Raw genomic sequence first — 14,185 nt, 5'->3', positions numbered from 1 at the left:
ACACACACGAACAAATAATATCTGGTGTTAGACCGGTCACCGCAGACACTTGTGTGCTGCTCACGCAGAGCCTGTGCTGCTGTGACAGCGTGTCGCCATGCGTAATGTTTTTATAATATAATATCAGTGGCGAGATAATCAGTACCATCGGTGGTTAGAAGTTGGCAGCTAGATGCCTGGCAGTAAAATTTTCTGGTGGAAACATCATTGTTTCCAAATAGCTGTTTCCTGCTTGGAGTCAAGTTTCCGAGCATCAAGTTTGGGGAATGTAAATTCTTTCTGTCCGACTGCAGGTTTCCTTCAATCCTGAGACAAGAGGTATGGATAAAACAGCTCGGGCGCCTGAGTGCGGTTTAAATTTCCCCTTCTTAAAGGTGGGAAGCTTTGAAAGATTGTTCTCGGTTTTCGGAATGGTTGGTAAAGAGCAACGCAGATCCGTGGTGGAGAAAGCAGGAGTTTCATGTGTGCTGGAGCTGCGGGATGAGGTGCTACACTCATCTCTCCACCTCCCCCAAAATATTTGGGGGCTGTTGTTCAGTTGTGTTGCGTGTCAAGCTATCTAAATGGGGATTGGAAAATGTCTCGGGAGTTAAATGTAATGAGGATAGAGGGGAAGGACTGGCCGCGAAACTCCAATCTAAGCAAAAAGCTGTGTTTTGGACAAGCCATCCCTTTCATCAGCACAGACTGAACCCTCAGGAGGTTCAGGAAGGTGGTTTGGGGAGGGATTGAGAATGGGGAGCATGGGGATGTCTGGAATCAACACAGAGGAGCTGGTGACCTGTGGATATTACTCAGCTGTGGAGTTTGTACATTGGCGCGAGTGGTTTCTGCAAAACTGTTGCTCCCATGGGGCTTTCTGTCCTTGTTTGGGAACTTGGGTTGTTGAAACAGAAAATAATTTGAAGAATAGTCCTGGTTGCTTCTAATAACTCGGGAGATGAGTTGCACAGATACAATGAGAGCGCCTGGGCTCCTCAGCGACGGCGTGACCCTGCTCTTTGTCCTTCAGCATCCCGTACGGCAGCGTCCGCCCAGCCCTATTGCTAAACAGCATCTCGCTTCTAAATAAGAACTATTAATTACGGCGTTAAAAATCCCGTGTCTGCAAAGTATCCGCAGCCGAACTCCCCAGCAAGGCCGGGCAGGTCCGGGTCACGTCTCCCGGGGCGGCCTGACGTGTCCTGCCGGCGTGTCGGGGCCCGCGAGGACCTGGCGTCGAGGGCAGGGGCGCTGACAGGCTGGCTGGCACCTCCAGCATCTGCCTTCTCGCTGAGTGCTGCTGTCCCACCCTCCGGTGACACCGCGCGCCTCTCCCGATGCCGTCAGTTCTCTCCTCCTGGTTGCGTGCGAGCCCCGGGCGCTCCCCGTCCGTCCCTCCCTCTGCTCCCGCACGGCGTCAGCCCTGCGATGCAGCGCTGAAGTAATGCAGAATAAACCCTTTTAAAACAGTAACTATGAATTTCTTCCCCGAGGAACCTTGTGAAGAATAAAGTGATTCACAGCTGCCCCGGGAGGAGTTGCGAGCAGTGGCCTTGGGTCTTTCTGCAGGATGGGACCGCTCAGAACAGTCAGTGGAGCACGTGAAAATGTGACCGCGAGTAAACTTGCTCAAAAACTGTCAAGGTCAGGCATGCTTGGAAGACTTAATCGTGTTGTGTGATGGGCATTAGAACCATCAGAGCCTTCCCGTGCTGCGGAGTGGGGTGTGTGGATCCAACACACACATCCATACGTGCCAGTTCCACGTGGGCGAGAAGTTGCGTCTGCCAACGGAATCATTCACTGGTGTCAATGGGCTGTCAGTTTTCTTGATCTCCCGTTTAAACACGGATTTATTTTGGATTTACCGAGCCTTACCTCGCTTAGCAACCGGCTGGGGAGGCACCACGCGCCGGTGCGGCCGCGAGGTCCAGAACAAGCAGAGCGAGCAGCTGGTTGTGCCGAGCGGAGGCGCCTGGGCTGCGATGGGCGCAGAATATTCCGTCGTAACGCTCGCTGGCGTCTCGCTGCGGAGCTACAATTACGTGGTGGTAGCAGCGACTCGCTCGTGTGATTCACAGCGGCTCCCCAAACGCCGTTTTTGCGCCTCGTGCCACATAACCCATAATTGAAAACATGTGAGTAGGCAAAAAGTACATTTTTCCAATTCCGTGTTATTTAGCGTCAAGCAATCTCTGATGACTAAAACAGATGAAAATCTCTTTGCACCGATATCTTGTCACCTTTGATCCAATTCTTTTTATCTTGCCGTCTCCCGCTCAATGAAGTATTTTCTACAAATTCTTTGTCTTACTGTTGTCTTTTTTTTCCATGCTATCCAAGTATATTTAATTTTTGCCCTATTCCAGCATCTCCTGCCAAGATTAATACTCCAGCTGCCTGGAAACTCTGAATTCCTTTGTTTTGAATTCGTTCTTGTCATCTCTGACCAACTATACATCTTCTATCTCTGTGTCTCATCTTTCAGAATCATTTTCTACATATTCTAGCCAAACTATTCTCATGGATATTCCCTTCTTTCCAGCTGTTTGCTACTTTTCTATCTGTATTCAGCCTTCTCCCCCCAGATCCTTTTCTTTTTATTCCTTTTTCTGTTAGTAGCCCCATTTCTTGTGTAGATTCTTCATTTATTAATGGCAGATCAAGAGTTCGTCTGTCTGCCTCTACTACAGGATCAGCCTGAGTCACTCCGGTGGGTGCTTGTTCAGTGTTCCCTTCCTATTTTATTTTCACTGGTGGGGAATTTCACAGCTTCCCGTGTCTTCAGGTTCAGTGCTGTGATTTTACTCTGGTAGGAAAAGCTTTTCATCCATACAGGGAACGTAGGGTAAGGCAATTAAACCCACTGCTAATTGTCCTGTCATAAAGCTGAAGAACAGTTTATCCCTTCTTCTCCCTTCCCCGATATCTCTGATGTGCATGAAGGTTCTTATCTTCTCTACTGTCAGCCCAAATCACCCTATTTCCTTCCATTTTCCCCCATTAGTCGTGGTTCCTAGGACTGATATCCCGTTTTGAGGCAGCCCGGTTGACGAGCTATCAATGGGCAGTTCAGCTGCTGTTTGCAAGTTTTTGCTGGTATGAGGATGCTTCTCGATCCCGATTTTCATGAGACAGCATTTAGCCGTTCTAAAGTGGCATTAGCAAAGATTGTTTGGTTTGAAGGTGCCCGGTTAAGGAGAGTATTTGGATATCTGGCAAAAAAGCTCCTGGAGAGCTGGGAAGGTTGGAGAAAGACCTTGGGAAGTTTGTCAGAGAAACAGGAGGAATGAATCCACCCGATCCAAACTCAAAAAGCCTTTGTTCATGGTCATCGTTTGGACGGGACGTTGATTGAAACAAAGTCGTAGCTGAAAGGTAACCTATAAAGCAAGTTACAGTGGGAAATCTGTGCTAAATTTATGGAAATAGTGTTGTCTGTTCTTGTTTCATTGTTAAAAAAAATACTACTTGTGTATAAAAAAGACTCTTGACATTTGAAACTCTTCCACTAATGTTTTCCTGCCCTGGCAAAGTGTTTCTTGGTACAATTCGACTTTAATAAGCCCTTGGGGGTTTACTGGAATCAGTCAGGGATACATATGGACCAGGGTGTTCCCTTCTACCTTTGTCTTTTGTAGTTATTTCCTTAAGTAAAGGTCATTGAGACGTTCAAGTTGTGATCATTTGGAAATTGTTATATCAAATTGGCACTTTTGGGGCTAGATCTGTAAATATCTACGACACACCGATGTGTGTCCGGAGAGCCGGGGATTCCAAAGGGATGGAACATCGGCACTGTGGGTCCTGAGGGAAATAAACCACGGCAAATAAACCCATCTCTTTTAAAAGAGGTTATTAAAAATATTAGCTATGCCGTTACTTGTTAAATAAACGTGAAGAATCCAAAGGGAATTTACAGTGGTGCTTGAGACCTCTTGGACTTGTCAAAATCGTGTCAATTAAGTGTTTTCTGGGCTGACTTTGGGCTTAGGAGGTAAGTTTGCTAGTGAAACTTAAAACAAAAGTGAAGATACAGAGCAATTTTTGAGCTGGAGGGAATGTGGTAGTTACTGTTCTGTCTACAGCAGCTTTTTATCCAAAACCTGGAACCTTTATCTAAATTTTATCATGTTTGGAGAGCTGTTACAGTTCTATTCATGCCAAAGGAAGAATAAGGGTAATAACGCATTAAAATGTATATGTGTGTGTGTGAGATCACAGAGCAGGCACGCACCTAGGATGGCTTAATGAGCTGATTTTTGTGATACCGCTCTTAAGAGGGAGGCGGTGAGGCTGTGCCGATGTCATTGTGACGTCACAGTGATGCCATTGTGACGTCATCGCAATGTCATTGCCGCAGAGGAGGGCAGCAGATCTGCCGTGTCTGAGCTTGCGATTCTGCACGGAACATCCTCCCTTCGCAAAGTCTCTCAATGGGATTTAATAACAGCACACCGGTGTTTTTCCGAGCTCTCAGATATTCCAGTTTTGCTTCGTCGCATCCAGAAACTTTTATTTATGTATTTATTCATTTGTTCAGCTTTTACCCTTTTAAATTAAAGTGGCAGCAACATGCTAGGCTATTGATCTAGACAAAATATATATTTTTCAGATTATTTTTTTCTTTTCCCCAAAGAATATTAGGATGTGCAAACATGCTTATGCAGCTGTTCTCATCCAAAAATGCGCTCGGACCCAGGCGGCTTGTGGGTAGAATCTGCTGCTGTTCTGAGTCAGCGGTGCCTGAGTGGGCGGACAGGCCATATGCTCTATCGGAGTCGTTTAGAAACGAAATGCTTTTAATAAGGAGCCTATGGTATGTGATCTTGTTTGGTGTCAGGCAGAGGAGGCTGGAAATAGTTTTAAGAAATCTTTCCTTGTGTCGCTGGGATCCCTGTGCTGGGGCTGATGCTGTGGTGGGGTGCGCTGGAGATTCCTCCTGTCATAGAATCATAGAATCGTTTTGATCGGAAAAGACGCTCAAGATCCTTGAGTCCAACTGTTCCCTCACTCCTGGCACTAACCCGTGTCCCTGAGAACCTCATGTCCATCTGTCCAACCCTCCAGGGCTGGTGACTCCAGCACTGCCCTGGGCAGCCTGTTCCAATGCCCCACAGCCCTTTGGGGAAGAAATTGTTCCCACATCCAACCTCAACCTCCCCTGGCGCAACTTGAGGCCGTTTCCTCTGCTCCTGGCGCTTGTTCCTGGGGAGCAGAGCCCGACCCCCCTGGCTCCAAGCTCCTTTCAGGCAGTTCAGAGATCAGAAGGTCTCCCCTCAGCTCCTGTTCTCCAGCTGAACCCCCCAGGTCCCTCAGCCGCTCCATCACACTTGTGCTCCAGCCCCTCACCAGCTCCGTTCCCTTCTCTCAACTCGCTCCAGCACCTCAAGGCCTTTCTTGGCATGAGGGTCTCTCCGTGGGATCCCTTTGCTCCCTTTCCAAAGCTCTTGGTGCTACTGACCTGTCAGAACTGATGGATCACGTTCATGCCGCCAGGCCAACCCTTCTCTCTTGATCTTCAATAAATATTTATGCTTTGAGCAAATAATAAAATATGCAAAACCGAAAGGATGGTGTACACAGATAACCCCTGCTGGAGCGTGTTAGAAAATCCTCATGAAGGTCTTAGCAATTATCCTGGCTTATTTTCCTGAGTTCTGCAGCCGCTTTCAGATCTCTGAACGTTTGGTTGTGTGTGATGTAACCGCGGCTGCTTCCTGTTTTTCAGGAGATGACTTCTCATTGATACAGCAAGAAATATATATGGTTAAAGAATGCAAACATTGCAACATAGTCGCCTATTTTGGGAGCTATCTCAGGTAAACTCCACTTTTTTTTTTAACCTCCATTCCTGCTTGTTGTCTCCTAAACCAATGCTCAGTCTGCTTTAATACTACATCCTCTCAGTGTTCTTCTCTAGGTTGAATTTCCTTTGGTTCCCAGTTGGCTTAAAAAAAGAGAGAGAAAAGTGACTAATACTTTGTTTTCTCTGCTGGCCAAAAGGCTGGAATATTTTTATCACTAGGAACAGAAAGCAATTATTCCCCTGGAGCCTCACAACATACCCAGTCCTACTCACTTGTGGGGCGGATTTGAAACATTTAATAGTTCTAGTATCAAACCAGCTCATTAATTATCTAGAGCAGAATGGCTTTTAGATTTATTTATTTATTTAATGTGTGCTGTGGAGGTGTAGCCAGCGAGTTGTAGGAGCAAAACACTGAATCTGAGCCGCTGGTAATGACATTTTTCATAATTGCGGTGTAACACGCGGCATACGGAGAGGCAGAAACAAGGTGATGCCAGCTGGCTGCATCCCCAGCGCACACGTTAAACCTTATACAGAAATGGGGAATATTTTCCGTTTCTGTGGAACTCTGCCATCTATCAATTGGCTCTGCGGGGATATTTCTCACCAATTGCCTGCGTGGTCTTTTTCTCGGAGGCTTCATCTTCAGATTTCTTGGAGGGCTGCGTATTTAAGTAATCTGTGCAGCCCAAATCGACTTCAACTGCAATAAAATAGCCACATTTCTAAATCCTCAGTGGCCCTTTTGGAGGCCATGAAGAGTTTTTTTAGATATCATTAGGTAATTTCAATTGAAGAGTGAAACTGAGTTTAATGTGTTATCTAATAGAGCAGATAAACCTCAGGTGTTTCTTCTGCATGTTCTTTATTGCAGTTATGGGCTCAGAGTTACAGCAACACCTTTTAGGGCTGATAAAGTTGAAAGTTTTTCATTTTGCTAGGTGAGAATTTATATTGAGATCGTTAATAACATGTCAAATTGCTAGTTATCACAAAATCACAGAAAGGACTGGGTTGGAAAAGCCCTCAGAGGTCATCCAGTCCAACCCTTGGTCCAACTCCAGCCCATTGACTAGATCATGGCACTAAGTGCCATGTCCAGTCTCAGTTTCAAACCCTCCAGGGCCGGTGAGTCCAGCACCTCCCTGGGCAGCCATTCCAATGCCTGACCACTCTCTCTGCACAGAATTGCTTTCTCATCTCCAGCCTCAATTTCCCCTGGCAGAGTTGAAGCCCATGGCCCCTCGTCCTATTGCTGATGCCTGGGAGAAGAGACCAATCCCCCCCTGGCTAGAACTGCCCTTCAGGTAGTTCTAGAGAGTGCTGAGCTCAGCTCTAAGCCTCCTCTTCTCCAGACTAAACAAGCCCAGCTCCCTCAGCCCCCCCCCTAGGAGAATGTATCAGAATGTGTATTTTTAACAGAGCGATGAAGACCAACAGAAAATAATTGAAATAATCACAATTAATTCCACATCAAGATCAACCTACTTCTGATGCCTGTGTTTATCTTTTCCCAGCCGTGAGAAGCTGTGGATATGCATGGAATACTGCGGCGGGGGATCCCTCCAGGACATTTACCACGGTACTTTGAAACTTATTTTACCATTTGTACCTTTTGGAAACTTTGTGCAAAGAAGAAATATAAATAATAACAGGGAAGGGTTGGTACAGGCCGGGCACCGCGCCTGGTTATTTGGATGATGCCACATGCGGGAGCAGGTTATCGGCTCTTTTGTCTCTTGTTCCTGCTCCTGCGCAATACTGGGCCGCTCTTTTGTTATTATTTCCCCCCCCCGAGGTTTCATCTGGAGTGGTTGGTTGTGTGGAAAGGTTTATTGGAGGTGTTGGAAGAGCCATCTGGGGACTCACTCTGCCTTCAAATGATAATAACTTGGAGTTTTGGGATACCAGAGCTCTTTCTGCTTTATTTTTCAGTACATATAACTTTCAAACAATACAAAGTCTCATAGGCCCCTAGTATAGAACATTGCCATTTCTAATATTAAAAAATTAGCAGAAGTCACTTTTATTGGTTTTTTTACCTTCCTCGGAACACAGGATATTACATTACTATGAACTCCCTTGTAAAATGACCGTTAGACCTTGGTCAAAACAGGATTTCTTCTCGTGTGGGTATTGTCTTCTGTTATTTTATCTTACAGAAAGCCTTTCTGTAAAACGGGCAAACAAGCCCCTCCTTGCAGCTTATTGCGAAATAAGGTTCATGTAAAATCGATGCCCCTTTTTGGCTGTCCTGCAGTGTTATTTGTGTGTGGTCTATTGCAGACTTAACCCCTTTTCAATCTTTGTTTTCAGTAACGGGCCCTCTGTCAGAGTTACAAATTGCGTATGTGTGCAGAGAAACTTTACAGGTACTGTACTGCGGCGGGTACACGGAACAGGTTGTTTCAGAAAGCACTGCAGCGCTGGTTATTTAATCTCATTGCAAAAAATAGCTAATGCTATAGTAAGCAAGGGTAAGTAGCTGAGTAATTGTCAAGGGTTTAGATTGCGGAGTGACTATAAAACCCTGGCAGATGTATTGTTAACCTCCTCTTCCCCCTCCTTCCCCCTTTGATCCCTCCCACTCAGCACAGGTGATCGGGAGGGACAGAAGGACAGAGAGAAGAGAGCTGGAAAAATTAAAGATGTTTTACTAATGCTACTGATAAGAATAGAGAAAATAATACAAAATATACAAAACCAATCTTGAAAGTCTCAGCAGCTGCAGAGCCGGCACCCGAAGTCCTGGACTGGACTCTGCAGCCAACCGGAGCTGGATTCAGTCTGTCACTGGCCTCAGTTCGCAGGGACGACTCGCAAGGTCCTCTCCTAATGTCGCCATAAGGAAAAGGGACGAGATCCTCGTGATCTCCCACTTTTATATGAAGTATCACGTGAATGGGATGTTATACACAGTTGGGCAGTTTCTTGGTCCCCAGTTTCTCGTTGTCCCTCTGGCGAGATGTCCATCCATGCTTATCAATAACTTTGCATTCCATTGCTGTGTTCACCAAAACATGTGTCTGGTTCTCCAGGAAAATGCAGCTGATATGAAGCTTTAGCTGACAGGCAAATTCACTAAAAGAGAAACTTGTTTTTAACAAAACCAGGACAGTAATAGAGGGGGGAAAAAAGGCCCATTTTAAACTGCCCGCTTGATCTGTGCCAAGAAATTCTAATAATTCATAAGGAAAAATACTACGACCAGGTGACTGAAGTTCTCTTTCATTTTGTGATTGCTAATAACTAGAAATACAAGATAAGGTGATGCAGGCAGCTTGTTTCTTAAAGGAATTTTTCTCTTCCTGCTGTGTATCTGTGAATAATTATGTGGTTAAACATGGGCTTGCTGAAAGCTTCAGGGCTTCGAAAATATATAGTTAATTTTAGTAAAGGGAAAAGGTGATGTATCTTGAGGTTTGTTTGGAAAATACGCATATATCCTTGTAAAATGTTACACCAGGGCTGGTTTAAGCAAGTCTTCGCAAATATTGACTGAAGGTGGGAGAGATGAGGAACGGAATCCAGCATTCCTCTTCTATGCAAATCTCAAATGTCTCCGTTTTCAAATAAAATACAGCAAATAATGTAAATTTATTGAATGGGACTGGCTTTGCAGTTTGTTAACAAATGGCAAAATGAAGTGTTGTCTTTCTTATTTCCAGGGTCTTGCGTATTTACATATGAAAGGCAAAATGCATAGAGATATAAAGGTAATTTGGAACTTGGAGAAACTTACCTTGAACTTCCTAGTGTGGAAGAACATTCCTGATGAAGCATTTTAACTTTCTATTTATTACATTTTAGGGTGCAAATATTCTACTAACAGACCACGGAGATGTCAAATTAGGTAAGCTTGCATGAATTTAATAATAAGACAGAAAACAAATGGGAACAGTTTAATTTGATCAATTGAAAGCTACAGAACCAGCTGGGATACTTTGTTTTTGCAAATCGTCTTTTATTAAGACAAAAAAAATAAACAGAATGTAGAGATCTTGCTTCCCAATATGGATATTCGGCTTTTGAAAGGCTTTGTTTTGTATTGAGCAGCACATGAACAAGCAAAGGTCAAGCTTGCTACAAATAATAAAGCATAATGCAGCAGATCTGCTCTATCAGTGCAGTTCCATTAGATATTGCTCTCTGGGGCATGAACCCTTTGCTGTTGCACTGTAGGATGTTCTTATTCTTATTTAGGGCAGTAGTTGACAGTAGAAAGAGCACATACATGGGCTTGCACATGTAGGAGATGAGAAGCTTGCCATTCTGTCACAAAGTTACAATTTCTTTTTTCAACCACCAAGCCTTGAAGCCTCACAGGTTTCCCTGGAATCTGCCAGGTTTGGGGTTGCCTGGATGTCAAGGAGTTTGTTCCCAGCCAGAATGTCGGATCTCCCTCAGAGCCTGCGAGGATCCCCTGTGTGATACAGCATAGAATCGGAGAATCACAGGATGGTTTATGTTGAAGGGACCTTCCCAGCTCCCCCAGTGCCTCCCCTGCCATGACAGGGACATCTTCACCAGCTCAGGTTGCTCAGAGCCCCGTCCAGCCTGGCCTGGGATGTCTCCAGGGATGGTTCATCTACCCCCTCTCTGGCCAACCTGGGCCAGGCTCTCACCACCCTCAGGGCAACAATTCCTTCCTCATGTCTGGAATTGCCCTTCTTCTAGTTCAAAACCATCACCCCTTCCTATCCCCATTCTACAGAATCCCAGAATGTCAAGGATCAGAAGGGACCTGGCAAGCTCATCCAGTGCAATCCCCCCATGGAGCAGGAACACCCAGATGAGGTTACACAGGAAGGTGTCCAGGCGGGTTGGAATGTCTGCACAGAAGGAGACTCCACAACCCCCCTGGGCAGCCTGGGCCAGGCTCTGCCACACTCACCCCAAACAAGTTTCTTCTCACATTTAAGTGGAACCTCTTGTGTTCCAGTTTGCACCCATTGCCCCTTGTCCTGCCACTGGTTGTCACTGAGAAGAGCCTGGCTCCATCCTCCTGACACTCACCCTTTATATATTGATCCCCAGGAATGAGTCCCCCCTCAGTCTCCTCTTGTCCAGCTCCAGAGCCCCAGCTCCCTCAGCCTTTCCTCACACGGGAGATGCTCCACTCCCTTCAGCATCTTGGTGGCTGCGCTGGACTCTCTGCAGCAGTTCCCTGTCCTGCTGGAACTGAGGGGCCACAACTGGACACAATATTCCAGGTGTGGTCTCCCCAGGGCAGAGCAGAGGGGCAGGAGAACCTCTCTGACCTACTGACCACCCCCTTCTAACCCACCCCTGGTACCATTGGCTTCCTGGCCACAAGGGCACAGATCCCATGTAGAGTCTGATCCTGATGGTGCTTCTAGCCCTGTGTATGACATTGGACGTTTCCACACAGGTGGAGAAGAGGAAAATCTCCATCTTTGCAAGCCCTCAGAGGTCTAGAGATGAAAACTCAGAGGAGATCTGTGCTACTGGCTTCCTCCAGTGATGTTTTGCATTTAGCAGAGCACAAACAAGCCGAGTCTCTTGTTACCTGAGTGTGCTGCCCTCAAAACCCCGATCTGCCGCTCTGCTGCCTCACTGCACCCAAGTCTACGTGTAGTTGGGGCCCTGCAGGGAGTAGGGAGCAAAAATCCTAGGAGACAGAACGGGATGTTCATCGTCCTCCTGGGATGTTCGTTGTCCCACTGTGTCCCGTGTTGGACTCAGGGTGGCTGTTGCATTAGCCGCATCGCTGCTCTTCCGAAAATCTCTGTATTTCAACACGCTTGCTCCCCTGAGGTGACCCAGGAGCGCTGTGCTGGGAAAGTACAGCTTTTTAAAGAAGAATAATTTAAATAAAATCAAGAGTAACACCTTGAAACTGGTAGGAGCTTCCACTGACTGCATTCAACTTGGGTTATGCACCGATACCTTCCTTTGGCCTGCTAAGCTAGTTAGATTTGCCCACAATTATCCTCGAGCTATCAAACTACAAATGCAATAAAAATAAGAAGGACTTTAATGAATTTTGGCTCTGCAAGACCACCTGAGTATCTGCATCTCTGAGAACAAGAGGTGATTGTCCCCTAGACAGTCTCCAGCAATGAGAACAGGCGTCCCCCCACAGTTCTGCCTTAAGTAACACAGAAATAGTCTCCAAAGCACGATGCTGGTTTTCCTCCCAAATATTAAACTGAATATCCACTCAGTGTTGTGAGGTTGCTGTATTGTGAGATGGAAAGATAACTAGGAGAAGAGCAGGATCGTGAGCGAGCTGTATGGAGAAACTTATCTTTTCAGTTTGAAGTCAGTGAAGGCATTAGCTGATCGCATTATTAATTTTTAAATCTTGAAGCTTAATGAATTTTTAACTTGGATAAGGAACGTGATTGTTCTTTCATAAGATGATACTTTCTAGAGTAGGACTGAGGTCTTAAGATGAGGTATCTAAGGCTCTGATAATTTCATTTTCCAGCCGACTTTGGTGTAGCAGCGAAGATAACGGCCACCATCGCGAAGAGGAAATCATTTATTGGTACCCCTTACTGGTAATAAACGACTGCGATTGCTCTGCCTGCATGCCAAGCTAAGTCTGTATTTATGCCAAGAGCTCTAAAACACACACACTGGAGTGTATACACACGTAGTTTTAAATATAACATAGATAGCAGTTGCATAAATTGCCTCTCTTCCAAGGGAAATGCCTATAGGGTAGAAGTCTGGGAAGCCCTGATTGCAGCTGATCTGCTGCTGCGACACAAGTCATCTGATATTTGGGGCAGGGATTAATAAACTCCCAAGTTTATTAATTTTATTTTATTATTTTATTAATGCAGAACTCCCGTAGAACTCCTCCTGCATTCTCCCCTTTTGCTGGATACCTAACGGTCATTCAGTTTCTCAGTAACCTCTTACACTTCTAGTGAATAAACTAAACAACGTCTTTCTGGTTTCTGTGCAGAAAGAATTGTGAAGAAAGACAGATTTTAAACTCTCTTTTAATCATCTCTACTGATTAACATCTGTACAAGGCAGCATTTAATATGCAAATATATCTCTATAGATCTCGAGCTGGATTATATATGCAGATGTAACTGCTGTTGGTTTCTGACATTACTGGGATGCAGTTGAGGTGCCTCAGGCGCTATTCTGGGTATAGATTGAACGCGTCCATACGGATTAATCCAGACAATAGCTGTTAATTGTTCGCTGTCCTCTTTATCCTGCTGGAGGAGGAGGACTGAGGGCAGGAAGATTATCTGGTCATTAAAGCATTTCACCAGGAATCATGAGACCGGTTCTATTCCCAGCGCTGCCGGTTCAGCCCGTGACCTCGGTCAACACACGTCACCTCTGGCTGCTTCGCCAGGGAGGGGGACATCAGGCTTTTCCCTGATTTATGCTCTAGGGTTATGTGAGGGGCTTTGAGTCTCCCGTGTGGCTGGTGCCCTCACTGAATGATGCCTTTTGTTTTAAAGGATGGCCCCAGAAGTCGCAGCGGTGGAGAAGAACGGCGGATACAACCAGCTCTGCGATATCTGGGCCGTCGGCATCACGGCGATTGAACTCGCCGAGCTTCAGCCGCCCATGTTTGATCTTCACCCCATGAGGTTTGCTGGGCTTCAGGACCCGCTCTAGTCCCGGTTTAACCTTCTCCATACACCTAGAAACTCACACTGGGCTTCCTTTCAGACATCTCTTTTCTGCATGAGCTGTGTCTGTTTGTAAAGCATCAGGCTGAAGCTACAGACTTAAAATTAGAATGGAAATTATCATTGAAAACTTTTAATTAAAAAAAACCCACCTTTGTAGTGTCGACAATGTGGTGAAGAGCAGGTGCAGTAAATCACTAGAGAAGCTGTAGCCTGATGTTTAACAGGATTATGTTTGGCGATACAAAGATTTTATTGAAAGATAAGAAAGCAACAGCTCTACCACGTCTGTCCTCTGACACAGTATAGACTACAATCCAGTTTCACCAGTATGATTCTTCCCGTGAAGTATTAATTTAAAGCGTTTAGATATTGGAATTATTTTTTTTACCGTATAATAACATTATTCTTCCTTTCCCTTTAGGGCTTTGTTTTTAATGTCAAAAAGTAATTTTCAACCGCCAAAGCTAAAGGAAAAAGCAAAATGGTAGGTTAAACTCTTTCCTTTGTTCAGTATTTTGGAGATAATGTGGAAAAGCCATTTGTCGTTATTGAAGAAGGGAGGCAGTGAAAAGTAACGTGCGTTAGTTTTCAACTCAGGAACTTGAGTGTGATTTCACTTATAGGAAATGTCACTGATAAACAATTAGTTGGTTTTTATAGGTGTCTGAAAGCAAAGGAGAGAGGGTTAAGGTCCATCAGCAAACATTTTCTGACACAGCAGAAAACCATCAGGATGGGACAGGACAGTCCTACCTGT

The 14,185-nt window shown here is 45.4% G+C and overlaps 1 protein-coding gene across 3 annotated transcripts in view; it reads left to right on the top strand.

The window, feature by feature from the left end:
* Positions 1–14,185, top strand: part of MAP4K5 (mitogen-activated protein kinase kinase kinase kinase 5) — a 66,559-nt gene that overhangs the window by 25,902 nt on the left and 26,472 nt on the right. For 2 of the 3 annotated variants that reach the window (XM_065063049.1, XM_065063050.1), the window contains 8 exons: positions 5,714–5,804; positions 7,312–7,376; positions 8,111–8,166; positions 9,463–9,510; positions 9,605–9,647; positions 12,249–12,321; positions 13,252–13,383; positions 13,850–13,912. In XM_065063049.1, the coding sequence (XP_064919121.1) occupies positions 5,714–5,804; positions 7,312–7,376; positions 8,111–8,166; positions 9,463–9,510; positions 9,605–9,647; positions 12,249–12,321; positions 13,252–13,383; positions 13,850–13,912 (571 nt within the window). Of the gene's footprint in view, positions 1–1,576; positions 2,121–5,713; positions 5,805–7,311; positions 7,377–8,110; positions 8,167–9,462; positions 9,511–9,604; positions 9,648–12,248; positions 12,322–13,251; positions 13,384–13,849; positions 13,913–14,185 lie in introns of those variants that run through there. The other variant, XM_065063051.1, reaches the window with a different exon arrangement.

The sequence above is a fragment of the Columba livia genome, chromosome 5 (genome assembly GCF_036013475.1).
Source record: "Columba livia isolate bColLiv1 breed racing homer chromosome 5, bColLiv1.pat.W.v2, whole genome shotgun sequence".
NCBI classification, from domain to species: Eukaryota; Metazoa; Chordata; class Aves; order Columbiformes; family Columbidae; genus Columba; species Columba livia.
The sequence above is the reverse complement of the archived record's forward strand: the minus strand, read 5'-3'. Positions and strand labels throughout refer to the sequence as shown.